The 18,629-nt window shown below is 37.6% G+C and overlaps 2 protein-coding genes across 2 annotated transcripts; one reads left to right on the top strand and one right to left on the bottom strand.

The window, feature by feature from the left end:
• The first annotated feature begins 749 nt into the window (after window positions 1–749).
• Window positions 750–9,530, top strand: lmod3 (leiomodin 3 (fetal)). The gene is made up of 4 exons (XM_051660475.1): window positions 750–1,082; window positions 1,796–2,067; window positions 2,497–4,023; window positions 6,761–9,530. The coding sequence occupies exons 1-4, from the start codon at window positions 902–904 to the stop codon at window positions 6,806–6,808; spliced, it is 2,028 nt and encodes a 675-aa protein (XP_051516435.1). The 5' UTR covers window positions 750–901; the 3' UTR covers window positions 6,809–9,530.
• Window positions 9,531–10,215: 685 nt separating this feature from the next.
• LOC127419245 (N-alpha-acetyltransferase 10-like) lies at window positions 10,216–18,265 on the bottom strand. The gene is made up of 8 exons (XM_051660504.1): window positions 18,091–18,265; window positions 17,717–17,815; window positions 17,581–17,639; window positions 17,421–17,466; window positions 11,243–11,358; window positions 11,095–11,139; window positions 10,757–10,841; window positions 10,216–10,600 (listed from the first exon to the last, which is right to left on the bottom strand). The coding sequence occupies exons 1-8, from the start codon at window positions 18,109–18,111 to the stop codon at window positions 10,397–10,399; spliced, it is 675 nt and encodes a 224-aa protein (XP_051516464.1). The 5' UTR covers window positions 18,112–18,265; the 3' UTR covers window positions 10,216–10,396.
• Between the last annotated feature and the right edge of the window lie 364 nt (window positions 18,266–18,629).

Genomic DNA, 18,629 nt, shown 5'->3' with positions numbered 1-18,629 from the left:
TTACAGTTCAATCTTTTGTGACTGTTCAACACAAGACTGTTTAGACTTTGTTGTTCTATATCCATGTTATTCCAGTAAACAATAGAATTCATACAGTATATAATTCTGTTTAGCAAAGGATTTAGCAAGAGTATTATGACATTTTTGTATAATTTGGATTTCAAAACTCCTATTCCTATTATATTATGAAACTCATGAAATATGCTTAAACTTCAGCTATACTACACTTGCTAAAATATCATTCTTTTTTTTTGCTCTAACGTAAGACAGCGCTGATGTTTGTGGAGTCTTTCCATTCTACATCAGCTTGCTTTTTCTGACCGCCCTTTCCACGCCTGTTTGTGTAACATTAGAGAGATATTATTTCTGTCTCCATAAATCTGTGGAGAATTAGGGGTCAGAGTGGATCCAGATCACACTATATTCTCACTGCTGACGTCATCTAGCCTTTAAACTCACGGACAAGCTACGCAACCAACAACCTGGAGCTTACATGAACTACTTGCTCTTTTCTTGTGGTCATCATTCTTATGTAATTCTAGTTAGGTATAATGTTTTCAAGGGAAAGCAGTTGAGATCTAGTCATGGCTGAGCCATGGAGGCCATTTGACTGGCATGTCCACCTGCTGCTGTTTTTTTCCACTCTCTCTCTCTCTTTCTCTCTCTCTCTGAATCTGAAGTCAACGGTCATGTTGAAATACATTGGACAGACCAGCTGACTCAAGGCGCTGAAAAAAGATTATGTTCGTATCTCCCCTCTTGTTCCATAAATATCTTCCACTCTGTTGAATGGAGGTTATTTTAGATCGTACATGTGGCGTGAGGCCTTGAGTCCTGCCAGTCTGCAGTTGAGTGACGCTCTTCAGAAACCGGTGGTTATAACTGAGTTTTTAAAGTGGTCATGTCTGAGCACAGTGATCAGCAATCATACACAGAGGAGATCGATGAGGATGAGATTCTGGCAGGCCTGTCAGCAGAGGAGCTCAAACAGCTCCAGAGCGAGATGGACGAAATCGCTCCTGACCAGAGAGTGCCGGTGGGAATGAGACAGAGAGATGCTTCTCACCAGACGACAGTCCGAGGTATTTTGTTCTCTCACCTCTGTTGTTAATATATTGTACTGTTCATTGCTATTATACAGAGTAAAATACTCTGAGGAGCTGGAATAAAATGAGTTTAAGCCTTAATATGAGTCCATCTCTCTTTTTAATAGCTCCCAGTTGACCAGTGCTAAATTAGGCACTGTGTGTTTGGCATTCATTTTAAGTGATGGAAATGTAAAATAGCTTATAATTGCATTTTACAAATATAGTAAACTATATTGTCACAATAATTACTATTACCACTTAACACTTTTTTGTTGTTGTTGATTTATATCATTATAAATGTAATCATGTGTAGTTTTACTCTGACATCTGACCTTTAAAATGACTTCAATTGGTCCTTGTTCAGCAATAATAAATCATTTAGATTTTGATTATTTGGATTTATAAATAATAATTTGACTTGAATACAAGTTATGATCAGTCGACAGCATTTGCAGTATAATGTTGATTTACCAAATAAAATAATTGAATCGTCCATTTTTTTTTCTCAAAAAGCAAAAATCATGGCAACAGTACAAAACAGTTAACAAAATAAATAAAACTGAGGGATGAGTTTAAATTATTTCTGTAGTAATCAACATTATGCCACAAAAGTTGTTGACAGAGCTAACTCGAATGTATTAAACCCTGAACATTCCTTTAAGTACATTTAAAATACAATTTTAGGATAACACATTTATTCATTTTAGACTCCTGTGAGTCACAATCAGAAGAGGAAATCGATGAGGATGAAATTCTGGCAGGCCTGTCAGCAGAGGAGCTCAAACAGCTCCAGAGTGAGATGGAAGATATCGCGCCTGATGAGAGAGTACCAGTGGGAATGAGACAGAGAGACCAAACTGACAAACCTCCCTCTGGATCATTTGATCACAGATCATTGGTGGAATATCTGTACTGGGAGAAAAAGTCCAAACGCATGCTGGAGGAGGAGAGAGTTCCCACATCTCTATTACCCAGCCAGGTAATAGAATGTATGATTGCTTAATAGACTTCAACTGTAGAAGGATTCCACAGATGCTGTCCATAGAGCTTGTATTTCACCCAGAATATTCTGTTAACATGTAATATTTGTAACATGGACACTGTAATGTAAAGAGTTACTCAAAATTTGTAATAGTATTAAATATATTAGAGATCACTAAAGTGCTTGAAACTCAGACGATGATGATGAATCAATAAAATCAACTATTTATAACTGCTGCAACTAAGAGCCCAATACTTCAACAACAAATACTTTCAAACAGCAACAGTGTTGTCATGCATCGTTTTTAAACAGGGCATTCTATTTTTAGAAGAGAGATTATCTTTTTCATAATTTGTAGCCTGTCTTTATAAGTTGTCGTACACATGCACATCAGATCTGACTGTTCTGTCCATTTGTCTTCACCAGAAGAAAATGCTAGATGAACTTGCAGTGAAAGAAGAAGATAAAGTTGAAGATGTGGAATATGTTTACGAGGAGATTGTGGAGGAGGTTGAAGGCGTTGAGGGAGATGTTGTTGTTGATGAAGTGATTGAAGAAGTGATCATAGAGGTTGAGGAAGAGGACAATGGAAGAAGCGAACAGACTGCCAAGACAGGGTTTGAGGTAAACAGCCCCAAAGTGACCTCAGAAGATGTCTTGAAGCCACCTCCAGAGTTTGCAGATTCAAAAGGTGAAGCAAAGGTTGACCAATCAGAATGTACTGAGACTGAATATAAAACAAATGAGGAGAAAAAAGCAGATTCCCTCCAGTCTGAGCCTGCTTCCTCGCCATATGAGAACTGGGTTCCCGAGAAAGAGGAGAGGGTCATATCCAAGCTGAAGATCCCAAAACTTGCCCTAGGTGGAAGTGGTCTCATTAAAAAAACAGCAAGACCCTCTGGGAATGAAACCAATTTGGAGACCACTTTGGATAAGATCCGCAACAACAACCCCTCTGTGACTGATATCAACCTCAACAACATTGAAAACATTCCCAAAGAAATGCTCCTCGATTATGTCAATGCACTCAAGAAGAACAGACACGTTAAGACCTTTAGCATTGCAAACACCGGCGCAGACGAAAATGTGGCATTTGCCCTTGCTAACATGCTTAGAGAGAACAGAAGCATCACCACACTGAACATTGAATCCAACTTCATCACAGGGAAAGGCATCGTTGCAATAATACGTTGCCTCCAGTTCAACGAGACACTTACCGAGCTCCGCTTCCACAACCAAAGGCACATGCTCGGTCACCATGCTGAGATGGAGGTGTCACGTCTTCTCAAGGCGAACAACACTCTCCTGAAAATGGGTTACCACTTTGAGCTCCCAGGGCCTCGGATGGTGGTCACCAATCTCCTCACTAGGAACTTAGACCGTCAACGGCAGCAGAGAATGGAGGAGCAGAAGCTTCAGCAGATGAAGGAGCAAAGAAAGGTCATGGAGATGTACGAGGATTCTCTAAACTTGCCTCCAGGCATGCTAGAAATGTTAGGAGGCTATATCCCAATGGCCCTGCTGCAGGGTTCTCAAGAAATGGATCAGGAGGTTCCTAAAGGTTCTCCAGAACCTTCACCACAACCAAGTCCTCCTCAGCAGCTCCGCAAGACACATCATCCTCCCCAACAGCAGTGTCCTCCCAGTTCAGACAAAGTAAATCTTTTGAAGGAAGTGCAGCTAAAAAAGACTCCAAAACGAAGGGATCCACTTCTGGAACTGAACTTTAGGGATGAGAGAAAAGAGGGAAGGGCTAACGTTCAGCTGAGGAGTGTTCCTAAGCAAAGAAGCACATCAAATGAAGGACCTGTAGAAGAGAGAGCCAACCTTAAAGACATGATAAAGACTCTAAAGCCAGTTCCTCGAAGGCGACAGCCACCTAAAGTGGAGCTAACGCCTAGGGATGAGTTGCTTAATGAGATTCGACAGAGCAACGTGGCCTATCTCAAAGCGGTATGTAGTGTTGAGGTCTCTCAAAAATTATCAGTTAATTAGTCAAATAGCTGTGTGAGTCAGGGCCGCTGTCAGGAAGGTAGTGCAAAACTATAAATAATAAATTTAAATTTAAAGACACAACTTTTCAGAGAGGTTTATACCGTGCAAACTGCTTAACATCTAAAGCACAGCACGCTCATTACAGAACCACAGCTAAAATATCAAAACTAAAATAAACTACCTAATAAGCTAATAAACTACTACAGTAGACTAGTTGGTTTTTAGTTAGTAATAGAATTCATCAGAGCCCACCCACTTTTTCAGCCATCTTGGTTCCAGAAGTATTTTTCCATTCATTTTTTCCATAGGGTTTTCATAAAAGTCTTCATAAGAGTTCTAATCCATAAAACATAGCAACCAGTTCCAAGGTGAATCACAACATTACAAAGTTTGATTTGAAGCAAAACAAATATTTGAATATTAAAAGTACAAGACTGTGTACTTAACGTCTGACATGAGCGAATGAAGGACAATCTCATGAAGAACTGCGATGATATAAATTAAAAACTACGGGGAAAAAAATATAAAACTCTTTATTTAAAGTTGTTGATTAGAAGTACAGAAACAATCTGTTTTGCATTTATTGCAAAATATTCAGTTGTTAGTAGTTTGAGAGGGAGGCCGACTCAATTACATCATTCATAAAGCATCATAGGAGTGGGCGGTCGATGCAGAGCTCTTTTGGCACACTTTGTTTGCCTCGATTCTCTGATTGGTGGATCTTTTCTCTTCAGGATCATGCATAGTGTAGTTCTTTATCAGAAATTAAAATATTAAATTCAGACCTTAACATGGACTGATGGCTTCAACAGTAGCATATACCATCCATTAACAACCTCGGAGCTCAAGGTAGGTCTGTCTTTAAACATTTGTAAGTTATACATAAAAATAAATTCCCCTATGGAAAACATTAATGGGATTTTAACTTCTGTAACCAGACCATTTTTACTCTGTTGGCTGTAGTGACCCATACCCTGCTTCAAAGTCCAGCTCAACCAGCATTCAATTCCCATGCTGTCCTAAGCTGGTTAGTGTTGGTAAGTGCTGGTTTGGTGCTTGTCTAGCTGGTAAGCCAGCATAGCCATGCTTTTCACCAGAAAAATCTAGCTGATAAAGCTGTTTGACTAGCATTGTATTTACTATGAAGCTAGTTAAAATAGTTTAAAAGCCTGGTAGGATCACCAGCACACCAGCATCACCCAAAACACAACATAAGCTGGAGACCAGCAATGATGGTCTTTTCAGCAGGGTACCTAGTCATCAGTGGGTGATAAATGGGAACACTGTCCTGGGCCCTCTCACAGGGAGGGCCAACCAAGTTCCTATAGTATAGCCTGTGCACTGGGCCCAAGGGAAAAAATAACTTTTGACCTGGGCCCCTTGAATTTAAGCAATGGCCCTGGTGTGAGCAGCTCAGATCATGCACATGGGCATTCGCAGGACTAAACTATATTTTACATTTTGTGTATAATGCAATTACATGTACAATGTTTTTATATAATATATATTGCTAGACCAGTAATTATGAATACTGAAACATTCATATTGGAACAGCTAAACATTCACACTATCATTTGCCTGACAACCAATTAACAAGAATTTACTTAAAGGGTAGTTGTTGTGCCATAAAGACTTGCACAAAATTATTTTTGATTGAATAAACACATTCTTCGAAGTGAAAATGTGTGAACATTACCTATATTTGTACATTCTTATGTTTAAAGAAGATGATTTGTTGACAGAAGTGTCAAACCCTTTAGAACACCCAACAATTAGTTAGTGCTGTTTGGCAAGGCAGCATTATTACTATTGCTCATACTTATTGTTGCGTATTTGAACAAACCCATTTATTTATGGCTCCTGTCAGTCTCGAGAAACTATAGTTCTGCACCAAGGGGTTCTTGAGGGCAGCGCCATTCAGGAGTGGCAGACTCTACCTCAACGACCGCATCTCAAGGCTGTGGCTGCTGGAGTGGTCGTCTTGTTTTTCCGGCATTGACGCCTTTCTTCAGCTGCCTGCCTCAACCTGGTTTCTCCCCAGTGGAGGGCTCTGCCTAGTTCCTGCCTCCACAGGTCTCTGTCGCTAGCTAGCTCCTCCCACCTTTCAGCGTATTTGAACAAACCCCTAACCCTAGATATTAAACTTCGATTGAGTAACTTGAGTAACTCATTCGGCACTATGCTAGGAACATGAATTATACCTCACTTCTTGTTAAGGAGAGGTGCACTATTAATTCAATTAATCAAAGCAGTCTGACTTATTTTCTTCTGACAGGTGATAAAAATCTATATCGCCATACCTAGGGACAAGAATGTCATAGAAACTTGCCATCAAGCAAGCACCCAGAGCACTCTAGCAAACTCATAGCAATGTACTAAAAAACATTTTTAAAAATCTGTTTGCAAATACATAGCAATGCCCTGGCACACACTAGCACTGTGGTGGGAAGTTTTGCATAGGCAAGCACCTCTCACATTTTTGTTAAAAATTTGCTCGTGTGTTGTGGGTAGTTGCTTATGTGCAACAGTGTTGTGGGTAATTGCCAGGGCATTGCTATGAGGTTGCTAACACATTTTTGTGTTTTTTCATACATTGCTAAAAAAATTACTAATGAATACAAATCAAATATGCTTTATAGCATAGTGAAATAAGCATAATTTCAAACAAGCTCACTATTGTGTTTTAAACCCACAGGTACCTTTACCAAAAATCCTGGAGTCAAGTGAAACCAGTCTCTTCTGAACCACAGACATGACTTCAGTGACGGGTGGGACATTACACAGATCATGGAGAGAGTCTGATAAATGTGGTCAAACAATTTCATGGTGCTTCAAAACTCATGGACAGACAGGTGTTTGTGCTCCCATTAGGTTTCTTATCACATCTATCATGGAATAAACCAGAAGTAAGCGATTGCATAAGAAGTACAAGCGATAATGTGATGGGCAATTTGATGGGGTCCTGAACTGTATAATTTGACAAGCATATCATATAAGTTATATTTTATATTAAAGGAACAGTTCACCCCAAAAAATTTGAATTCTCTCATCATTTACTCACCCTCATGCCATCCCAGATGTGCATGACTTTCTTTCTTCTGCAGAACACAAACAAAGATTTTTAGAAGAATATTTCAGCTCTGTAGGTCTGTACAATGCAAGTAAATGGTGACTAAAATATTTAAGCTCCAAAAAGCACAGAAAAGCAGCATAAAAGTAATCCATGTGACTCCGGTGGTTTAATACATGTCTTCAGAAGCTATATAATTGATTTTGGGTGAGAACAGATCAAAATATTACAAAAAAAAAAAAAAAAAAAGATCACTGTAGGCTACATCATGCCATTGCAGTCTCTAGGCACAATCATGATTTCAAGTTCAATTACACTTCCTAGTGCTTGACGCATGCGCAGTGTGCTAGATGGAGGAAGTGTAATTGAGCTTGAAATCATGATCGCCAAGGAGACTGCTGAAGTAAAGATTTATAGTAGCGGTGGGCGATATGACTAAAATCTTATATCACGATATGACAAATTTTATATCATGATAATGATATACAGTATATCGTGATATAGTTACATTTTTACAATCAATAAAAATTGGTTTATATATTAAATAACCATATTAAAATGCTGCCCTGTGATGGACTAGTCACCTGTCTGTTTCCCTGCCTTCGACCCCATACAGCTGGAATAGGCTCCAGCACAACCCGCGACCCTGCATAGGACAAGCAGCTATAGAAGATGGATGGATGCATGGATATTGAAATGCCTGTTTTTGAATGATCCAGTCATTGAATTACATACTTTATAAATGAAAACTACTTTTACATAATTTTCTCTTTATTTGGAACTAATTTGGAATAACCTCTGTAGAGAATATCTGAAACCAAAGCTGGTTTGTTTTCTAATATCTAACATCATTCTAACTGAATTTTATTAAGGGTGATGATGTATAGTGTAAAAATCTGCATGACAGATGACATAATTGGTGGCATGACAGTGTTGGTTAGAATGTTGGGCTCTCTTTCCGTTTGAGATGCTATACTTCCTCTGTAGCACTTTATGGTAAAAAACTAAAAATTCAATAGAATTCAAATGGGTCATGCAAGTTTTGAAATTTGTGACGCGGACTGCGAAAGAGAGAAACTGGTTTGAGTAGTGCAAGTGAAAAGAAACAATTCTGCATTTGTTTTATCATTGTATTTACTCCAGATTATTTTGGAAGGATTTAGAAACCTTTATTAATAGAAAACTAGGATGTGTGATAGAAATTTGTTTGTGATAGAAATGTGCTTTTTTATTTTCAAAATGACATTTTGGAATGTAAAGAACAATTCTTGTGCAGTTATTTATTTTATTAGGAAAATACCATATACACAAGAAGAAATGGGCTCTTTGTAAACCCAATTTTTTACGTTTTATAAATGACTGAATTATACATAAACCTTTTGGAACAAACTAAAAAAAGCACTGAAAACATGTAATGTTTTAAAATAACTTAATTTTGTGTAAGAATTGTTGTCTGGCACCTTTAATGTTGTTAATAATGTGACTGTTCAATACCTCTTGTTCTTGTGGCATTGAATTATAATAAAAAAATTAAAATAAAATAAAATAAAAAGGTTAAGCCCTCTTTCTTCAATTCTTTCAGTCTCACATAAACCCGTTCTGCCTTCCTCCTCCATTTCTCTGACAGAATGTGTACCATGTGCATGTTATGTGAATACAATGAAGTGCACATTTCTTGCAAGTGGTGGCGGTTTTGTGTAACCGCAACAGAAGATAATCCAAAATGGAGACCGGCTGCCAAATTTCTACCAGTTTATCGTGTTTAATGGTATATCTCCCACCCTTAATTTATAGTGCAAAAAAAAAAAAAAAAAAGAGTTATATTATTGTCTGTTCTCACCAAAAATCGACTGGATCACTTCTAAAGACAAGGATGTCCAGGCCAAAATTCCCCACATTGGCCCTAATCTGTCGTGGCCTCCTAATAATCTCCATCCCTGAATTGGCTACATCACTCTACTCTCTCCTCTCCGCCAATAGCTGGTGTGTGGTGAGCATACTATGGCACTATGGCTGCCGTTGCATTATCCAAGTGGATACTTCACATGGGTGGTGGTTGAGGAGAGTCCCCCTATACTATGTAAAGCGCTTTGAGTGCCTAGAAAAGCGCTATATAAATGTAAGGAATAATAGATGAAAACATATGAGTCGTATGGATTACTTTTATGCTGCCTTCATATGCTTTTTGGGAGCTTCAAAAATGTTGGTCACCATTCACTTGCATTGTATGGACCAACATAGCTGAAATATTCTTCTAAAAATCTTTGTGTGGTCTGCAGAAGAAAAAAAGTCAGACATCTGGGATGGCATGAGAGTGAGTAAATGATGAGAGTTTTCTTTTTTGGGGGGTGAACTATCACTTTAACTACTTTACTAGATGTTGTGAATATCTGTGAATGTTAAAGTTGCTGAGTACACAAAGTGTATGCGGTAAATGTATTCTCTTTTGTCTAGATTTGTGTATTTATAGTTTTAATAAACCAAATATAAACTAAAAACTAGGCTTAATACATTTCTCAATTATGATCAATATATGATTCTTGCATTATCCTTATTTTCCTATAATCCTTACTGAGGTAAAAACAAATAGGCTAAAATATTATGGAATAGATGAACTAAATTAAAACAGTGCTGCCCCCTTCAGGACCAAACAAATATTGTGCATTTCCTGGTGTTTTAGTCCATGACCATGTTTAGTTTGATAGCAGCTAGTCAGTAACATATTAACTTACCTCCAATTATTAATTTTACCTCGCTATTTTGAAACTTAAGTGTTCAATATACAATGTAGACATGCTCTTAACCTGCAAGCCTTCTCCTCAGTCAACACAGAACATTTACTGAAAACATATAAGGCCTATTCAGTATAGTAAAACAGATGGTAAACACAAGAACGAACAATATATGTAAAATGAAGTTCGTCAAACCTTGTGTAGCTCCTGCCTCTCTGCATATCCTTCGGCAGATTTTTGTATTTCCCTCTTTATATATAAAATTTTACTTTTTATTTTTTTACTGTGAAACCAACAAATCTTTGAAATCATGACAATCAAAATAATTATTGCCAGGACGACACCAAACAAGTTTGTTCTCTAATTTTATTGACAATTGTTTTTCTCAAATAACTTCATAGCCGCTTTTACAAGGTCTTGTTCCTGCATTCTAAAAAATAAAATAAAAGAAGAGAAACCGCAGGTGCGCATATAAACACTGTAAACTGATTTGAAGCCTAAAAGATGGGTGTGAACACAGAGATGCGAGTTAAGAGTCTGAAGAGGAGTCTTTGACGTCTGTGCTCTCTGTGGCCTCGCTGACCTCGCTCATTTCTTTACTCTCTCCTCCGCTGTCTCCATCTCCCTCCTTCTCTCCATCCTGCACTGTCAGCTTCTCCACGAGGCCAGTCACGGATGTGTCCTGAGACGCCGGAGCCTCTGAGCCCCACAGACGCACACCTGGTTTCTGCAACTGTACATCATATTTTTTTTTTTTTTTTTTCAGTGCTGGGTCATAAAGTATTATATTTAGGGTTAGGGGTTTCTTCATAATCCCTGATTGCAAGTAAAAATACTTAGCCTTAGTAAAGACAACAAAATAATGGTTCTTATAAAATGTCACACACACCTCATCTGCCATCTGTGTGAGATTCCTCTTCATGGCATAAGCATCTTCTCCATCTGCATAATATTTGGGCTCCACTTCACTGATTCTACAACACAAATAATTTGCTATGACGATGATAAAATTCAGTACTGGTATGCACAGACAAGAATGCGCTTTGTGTGCTCTGATTTATCACAATACAATTTTTTTTTTACAATACAATAAATGGTGTGATGGCTGAGCTGAACCTGAGATATTTTTTTAAGCACCCTTGAAAGTATATTTATTAATAATGAAAGATATAAAGCTATATATGGAGGGGTGGGTAATGAGTGAGAATTTTGATTAAAGATACTCACTGAAACTTGAGTGTATTTGAGTACAAGTGAAGGGCTGCCCGGTTACTGAAATACAAACATGTTGGAAGAAAAAAAAAATAAGCAAATCTTTCTGACCTAATATGAAAACTGATGAACTCCAGAGAGGGACTGAGCTGAGGAATCATACCTCTTCCTGACATGTAAAGAAACATATTTAGCATTGAAGTTTTCAATCATGGCTCTGCTGGCCTGATCCATCAGTTTCTGTGCCAGTCCAAGACGCCTGTGAGAGCGTTTAACTGCCTGCATAAACACACACACACACACACACAGTGTATTAAGACATAAGCTTACCCACTACTGATTGGTTGACTGAATTTATCTGACAATTTTTTCAAGAATGTACAAAATTTATAATATAAAACACCATCCCATTAAAAAAAAGAAGAAAAAAAAACTGTAGAAAAAAGCTGTAGAGGATAAAACACAATAAAGCCAAAGGCTTATTTCCATTGTAGTGCACTTTTGTCCCATGTATCATTATTTCCAAAAAGATGGGAACACAGGTAAAAGAGGCTAACAAAAACATACTAAGCAAAAATACAATATATACAGTATATATATATTTATATATATATACACACACACACACACACACACAACAGTTAGTTCAGGTCCTTAAATCTGATTGAACGAGAGATGTTCCATGAGTGCTGATGGTTTCACACACTCGGACGCTTCACTGTGTGTATCACTCCACTTGTGTTCGTGCCATTCTAAACTAAAGTGTAAGAGCAGTGCAGATGTGTTTAGAGATGTTTCTTTTAGTGCCCGACCGATATATCGGTATCGGCGTATATTTTACCGATATGCACCGATATGAAAACTTTTTTTCAGAACATATAATGCAGAAAATAATGCTTTAGAATTGGTGTCACAGCATAGTTTGTCCAGCAGAGCGCACTCCGACTCCATTGTTTACAGAGCTGACTCTGAACTGACGGTGGCTCTGCAGACAGGGCGGAGTTAAGTGGTGCAGAGTTGAGTGGTGTCTTCATGGTAAGTTGCTAACTAGTTTGTGAAATACATACTGGAAAGTTAATAAACAATGACCTCATCATTTTCCCTTTTCAATAGAACTAATATAACATTAACCTTGTCCCTGACAACCATGTCACTCATGTCTGTTTGCTGTTAGCCATCTATAGTTTGTCAGTGCAGTCAGTAATGTAGCAGATTGAAAGGTAAACATCAGAGCATCTTTTTGCAGCTCAGCAGACAACGGCGGTGGTGGATTTTGTCTGATGAGTGTTGATTTCACGCTATGCTGTTACCTAATTGGTGAGATGCAATGCTAGAAAGTAAATAAAGTCCATCTTTTACTCTCCATGGCAACGAGCTTACAGCTAACTAGCTAATCACGTAGCTACTTTCATTGTTGTCAGCGTGTGCGCTACGACTAATTTGACTGTCGTTTAAATGGAAGTTTTGTAACCGACTAGTCTGAGAAACCAACCTTCAGAAAACAGTATAAAAAATAAATAAATAAATAAAAATGTTTTTATGCGACCCATTTAAAATACTTAATCTATTCCAAATCCGATGCTAAATTCCACTGAAAAGGGGCATTTATCTGCGACGTGCTCACCTTGAATTATGATCATTGTACATTAAATATAGAACATGACACGCGTTCACTGAATTAACATTAGCGAATATTTAATAGACATTTATTGAAAACAATTGAATGAATAGTGCAGGATCAATGGAACAACCCTAAAAGCCTGTTCTAAACAGAAATCACCAAGTAAAAGTTACTTAACATATTAAAACAGTCAGGACATTGTTGAAAATAATTAACAGGTAGACTAAGCCAAATCTATGAGAGAGAGAAAAAATGCGCTGAAAAGTTGCGCGTATTTCACGATGTGCATTCGTGTATTAGCCACTGATCTAATCTGACAGCTGTTCGGTAAAGAACGTTAACCAATAACAGTTACGATGTAAAAATAAAAGTAGCTATAGGGTAGAAAAAATAGGCCTGTGATGTAGCCTACAATAAAGCTAATGTATTCTAAACATGATGTGCACACAGAATCAAAGATAGTTTAACATGTTAAGCAGTCTGCACCTCGTTGAAAATAGCCTTCTTAATCAGCAGATTCAAAAAATTGCATACCTAGTCTAAAACAGTTATTTTCTAGGCTACTTAAAAGCATAAATTTTTTGATGAGTAAAATTAACCCGTCGACATGGTCCGTCAACATCCATGCATGCACAGATGTAAAGAAGACTCAAATGTGAAAACATCCATAGGGACTTTCAAACATTTGGAAAGCCGATTCCCGCGCCACCTAAGTGATTTTATAACTACTTTGCTGAGTTTGTTTGTCTAGTGAGAGGACATTCTCCTGTGCGCACCAAGAGTTAGAGAGGGAAGAAGCTCTGTATCTGCTCCAGATATCCTCTTTTTTTTTTTTTTAAATAATATTTATATTATTAATTCTATTTAAAATATGTACCATTAATATGACAGTAATTTAAGTGCAGCCTCTGTAAAAATATAAAGTCAAACGTAATTGTGTAAAAATTATGATCAGTTTAATGGGGGGAAATATTAACCGACTAGTAATTCCAGTGTCAACTAGCAGCATCACAACTGTTTAGTCGACTAGTCTCGCACATCCCTAGTATTCATCAAACTGTTTTGTTCAGGATTCACAGTTTGGTACCCCCTTCAAAAGAACAATTCCAGTCTTGTTTATTACATTTACAAAATGTAATATTTAAAAGTCTGGTTTTCCAGACATTAAAATAGGATACGTAATAAAAGTAGATTTGATAAATAGTATATTTGCCCTGTGTAAATAATAATATATAGGAACTGTATCTAAAATAAATGAGGAGTGATAGATAAATAAATACTAATAAAACAGGCTGGAAAAATACACACATAGTAAAAATGCCACCGTTAGAACGGTTTCATGCTGAAGAGCCACTTAAAAGTTTTTTTTTTCCTCTCTCTCTCGTAAATGTAAATGAGTGTAAATGCCAACACCATCATATATGTCGAAAGGACTGAAGCCTGTCAACCAAAACATGAGCTCATTGATGTTATTAAATGAGTCTGCTTTTTTTATACCATCAGTTACTCCTGGTTGGAGGCTGCCGTAAATATTTAGTTTATACGTAGGGTTACATCCTACCTAAATTTAATGGTGCCATGCTCAGATATTTAGTAAAGCATAAATTGTGACTTAGTGCCCATTTACGCCACAACTAGGCTAAGTTGTAACGTAGTGGTGCAACCAGCCCCTGATGTTTATTAAGCTATTTATTTTAATGTATTCTTTATTTTAATGGTCAGCATTTGACTGATACTAAACAGTACTGATGTTTATTTAGCTATTTATTTTAATTTATTCTTTATTTTCTCAGTGTTCATTTCTAGAATTTGTTGACAATGTATAATAATAATGTCAAATGTTCTTTGATAAAAATATTTAAGAAAGCAGCCTTCTGAGTATCTTTGCATAGTCATATCGGTGCAAAATCGGTGAAAAATCCACATTGAAAAGGTCTGTTTTCATTCCAGCTCAAAAATGAACTATATCGGTCACCATATCGGTAATCTGTGAATTTTCCCTCTCTAAAATCGGTATCAGTCTCGAAAATCCCATATCGGTCTCTATTCTCTTTACATTTAATTTTGTGACATTTCATATTTTAGCCAGCAGGTGGAGGCAAAAGACAATTTTTGTGTGTAATATGAGCCAGTTGGTGATGTGAAGTGAATCCGTGTCACTCAGTGTTTATATTCAACAGCGCTCTGTGATCGCTGGTATTACTACTACACTAATAAAGCTAGGAAATAGCTTTAAACGGCTTTAAACGAACAACTTCAGCATTAAGGCTCATAACAGCTGAGAGACACAACAGTGATTAATTACACAAACTCAAGGCACTTATCTCTTACCGGAGTTTCCATATTGGAGAGGACAAAATGTCAGAGGAGATTGCGGTTTCTATAGTGAAAGACTCTTGTGCACGGCTACCACGAAATAGGGAGGAATATCCCTGCTTGGACAGCTATTTTTCCACTGAGAAAATAGGATGCATTTCACCAAAACGACAGTATCTTCAGAAAGCTGACTAACAAACTACAGCATCATCAACAGGTGATTGCACACGCTCCATCTCTCTCTCTCTCACAAACACACACACACACAAATCCTTGTTTCTCCAATAACGTGTTAGAAACAGCCCAAGCTGTGATACTAGTAGTTCTGAAGTTATGTTTTTGAGAGGCTTAGATGCATCATTTGGTTTGAACCAGCAACGGCAGATTTTGATCCGTCGCGTAAGAAAAGTAGTTCCATGCAAAAATGTCTTTTTTTATGACTGTACTCAGATTTTACTTGTTCATTGAACTGTTGTATATAAGCAATATCACACTTGCAGTCGTGCTACATGGCCCTACATCAGCACTGCTGTGATTCGGCCACAGGCCGAGTGCCGTAGGTAATCTGTTTCTAACATGTTATTGGAGAAACAAGAATGGATGTGTGTGTGTGTGTGTGTGTGTGTGAGAGAGAGAGAGAGAGAGAGAGAGAGAGAGAGAGAGAGAGAGAGAGAGAGAGAGAGAGAGAGAGAGAGAGAGAGAGAGAGCATGTGTGTTGATGATGCTGTAGTTTGTTAGTCAGCTTTCTGAAGATAATGTAATTTTGGTGAAATGCATCCTATTTTCTCAGTGGAAAAAGAGCCTTCCGAGCAGGGGTATTCCTCCCTATTTCGCAGAAGCTGGTGCGGAAAAGTCTTTCACTATAGAATCCGTAAACTTTGAAGATGCTAAAATATAACACAGTTTTGATTTATTTTGGATTTTGTTTAGTCACAACATAATTCCCATAGTTCCATTTATGTTATTCCGTAGTTTTGATGACTTTACTATTATTCTAAATGTGAAAAAAAAATACAATTATAATAAAGAATGAGTGTGTTTCAAAACTTTTGACTGGTAGTGTATATACAATACCGGTCAAAAGTTTTGGGTCACTTACTCATTCTTTCTTTATTTTTATCTTTAGGTATGTGTTTGAGTAAAATGAACATTTTTGTTTTATATGGCTTGATTCATGCGTCCTTCACAAAGATGAATCTGCTCAATTCCAGCCTTGCTGAAGCACCCCCAGATCATCACCGATACTCCACCTGGTCATCTAACGGTTAGACGGAGAACAGGAGAGGCCTTCAAGCCACAGTGTCTCGCACCAACTGTGAAATTTGGTGGAGGATCGATGATGATCTGGGGGTGCTTCAGCAAGGCTGGAATCGAGCAGGTTCATCTTTGTGAAAGACGCATGAATCAAGCCATGTACAAGGTTATCCTGAAAGACAGCTTGCTTCCTTCTGCTCTGACAATGTTCCCCAACTCTGAGGAATGAGTCTTCCAGCAGGACAATGCTCCATGCCACACAGCCAGGTCAATCAAGGTGTGGATGGAGGACCACTGGATCAAGACCCTGTCATGGCCAGCCCAATCTCCAGACCTGAACCCCATTGAAAACCTCTGGAATGTGATCAAGAGGAAGATGGATGGCCACAACCCATCAAACAAAGCTGAGCTGCTTGAATTTTTGCACCAGGAGTGACATAAAATCACCCAACAGCAATGTGAAAGACTGGTGGAGAGCATGCCAAGACGCATGAAAGCTATGATTGAAAATCAGGGTTATTCCACCAATTACTGATTTCTGAACTCTTCCTAAGTTAAAACATTCGTATTGTGTTGTTTAAAAATGAATATGAACTTGTTTTCTTTGCATTACTCAAGGTCTGAAAACACGGCATCTTTTTTTGTCTTTTTCTGCAAATAAATGCTCTTAATGACAATATTTTAATTTGGAATTTGGTAGAAATGTTGTCAGTACTTTATAGAATAAAACAAAAATGTTCGTTTTACTCAAGCACATACCTATAAATAGTAAATCCAGAGAAACTGATAATTTTGCAGTGGTCTCTTAATTTGTTCCAGTTTTATATACACACACACTTGCAGATCCTTGGCATTCTAGCTGTCAGTTTGTCCAGATACTCAGGTGACATTTCACCCCACGCTTCCTGTAGCACTTGCCATAGATGTGACTGTCTTGTCGGGCACTTTTTTTTCTCCAAATAGTGATGGTGCTGTTTTTTACATCAGTAATGTCCTGAGGTGAATAGCTCTGAACACGTTGAAGAGATTAATCCAAATTAAAATGTAAATAAGCTTTTTTTTTTTTAAGTTATTTTTTTCCACTTTTGTCCCATGTTTTAAGAATCAGTAATGTAAATAACAAAGAAATGGTGATATTTGAAACACTAACCAGTGATGTGATATGTCCATGGGGCACATCATCAGGATCCTCCTCCCTGAGGAAAGATGCGTAATTATATAAACTATTGTTTACTCTAATAAACAGCTTCTTAACAATAAACAACCCCTCATAAGCACCCTTATAAGAAAGAAATAAAAACAACACTTACATTTTGGCCAAAACATATCCCACTATCTTCCCGTACTCATCCTCTGCTATGTATGACAGCTGGAAAACAAACACAGCTGTTAAGAAACTCACTTTGAGTATAAAGATCAGTGTTTGTAAGACACAGGTAAACATACCTGTGGCCAGGAGAGGCCGTGGTAGAAGTAGTATTTCATCTGATAGTTCTCTGGAAGACACAGCAGGTTACAATGCTGCATGTTCATCAGATCCTCCGGCTGAAAACACAAGAGACGATCATAGAATAAGCGAGTTAAAGACAACTAACCCCAACAACCTGCCATTAACAACACAATTACTCTAATAAACAGGTGTACTGTATTTGACATTCAATATAAATGGCAAAGAATATGTAAAACATGAATTTATTTGCGCTCTTGAAATTGTATATGGACATTTAGACAGCGTATATGTCGTCCAGAAATGCTGTCTATGAAGGTTTTGATCTACTGTATAGACTGTCTCATATGTGCGCTTGGTTTCATTTACTCACCCGCGCGTTGCGTATGTTCATTTTGCCCGCTAGATTACTTGATAAATATATTATATGCTATGAATACAGCTCTCAAAACTACATAAAACCTCTTCAGCAGATGCGAATGAGCAGCCAGATGGAAACAGCTACACATCTGCAACCATGTTGCCCACGACCGGAAGACTCATGTGAGAAAAGGGAAATTCCTTCCGGTAATAAGTGTAATAAAAGTCCCTGAACCAATAGGGATGAAAATGAAAATTAATGGAAACGACAAGAACAAATTTATATCTTCCGTTTTATTTATTTATTTATTTATTTATTTATTATTATTGTAATTTTCTATTGTCCTGCTTATGATCATGAGATATATAAAAACATTAATGTCTCAAACTAATAAAGCCGCTGTAAGCGATTTGAACAGTTCCAGAACCGTCCGCGGGAAATTATTTTCCCGCTGTTTACAGTAAGGATGGGCGATACCACTTATTTTCTTTTCCATCCGATACCAATAATTTCAAATCCAGTATCGTCGATACCGATACTAATACCGATAC

This window comes from Myxocyprinus asiaticus, chromosome 28, assembly GCF_019703515.2.
Source record: "Myxocyprinus asiaticus isolate MX2 ecotype Aquarium Trade chromosome 28, UBuf_Myxa_2, whole genome shotgun sequence".
NCBI lineage: Eukaryota > Metazoa > Chordata > Actinopteri > Cypriniformes > Catostomidae > Myxocyprinus > Myxocyprinus asiaticus.
Note: the sequence above shows the minus strand (reverse complement) of the source record. Positions and strands in the feature narration are given on the sequence as shown.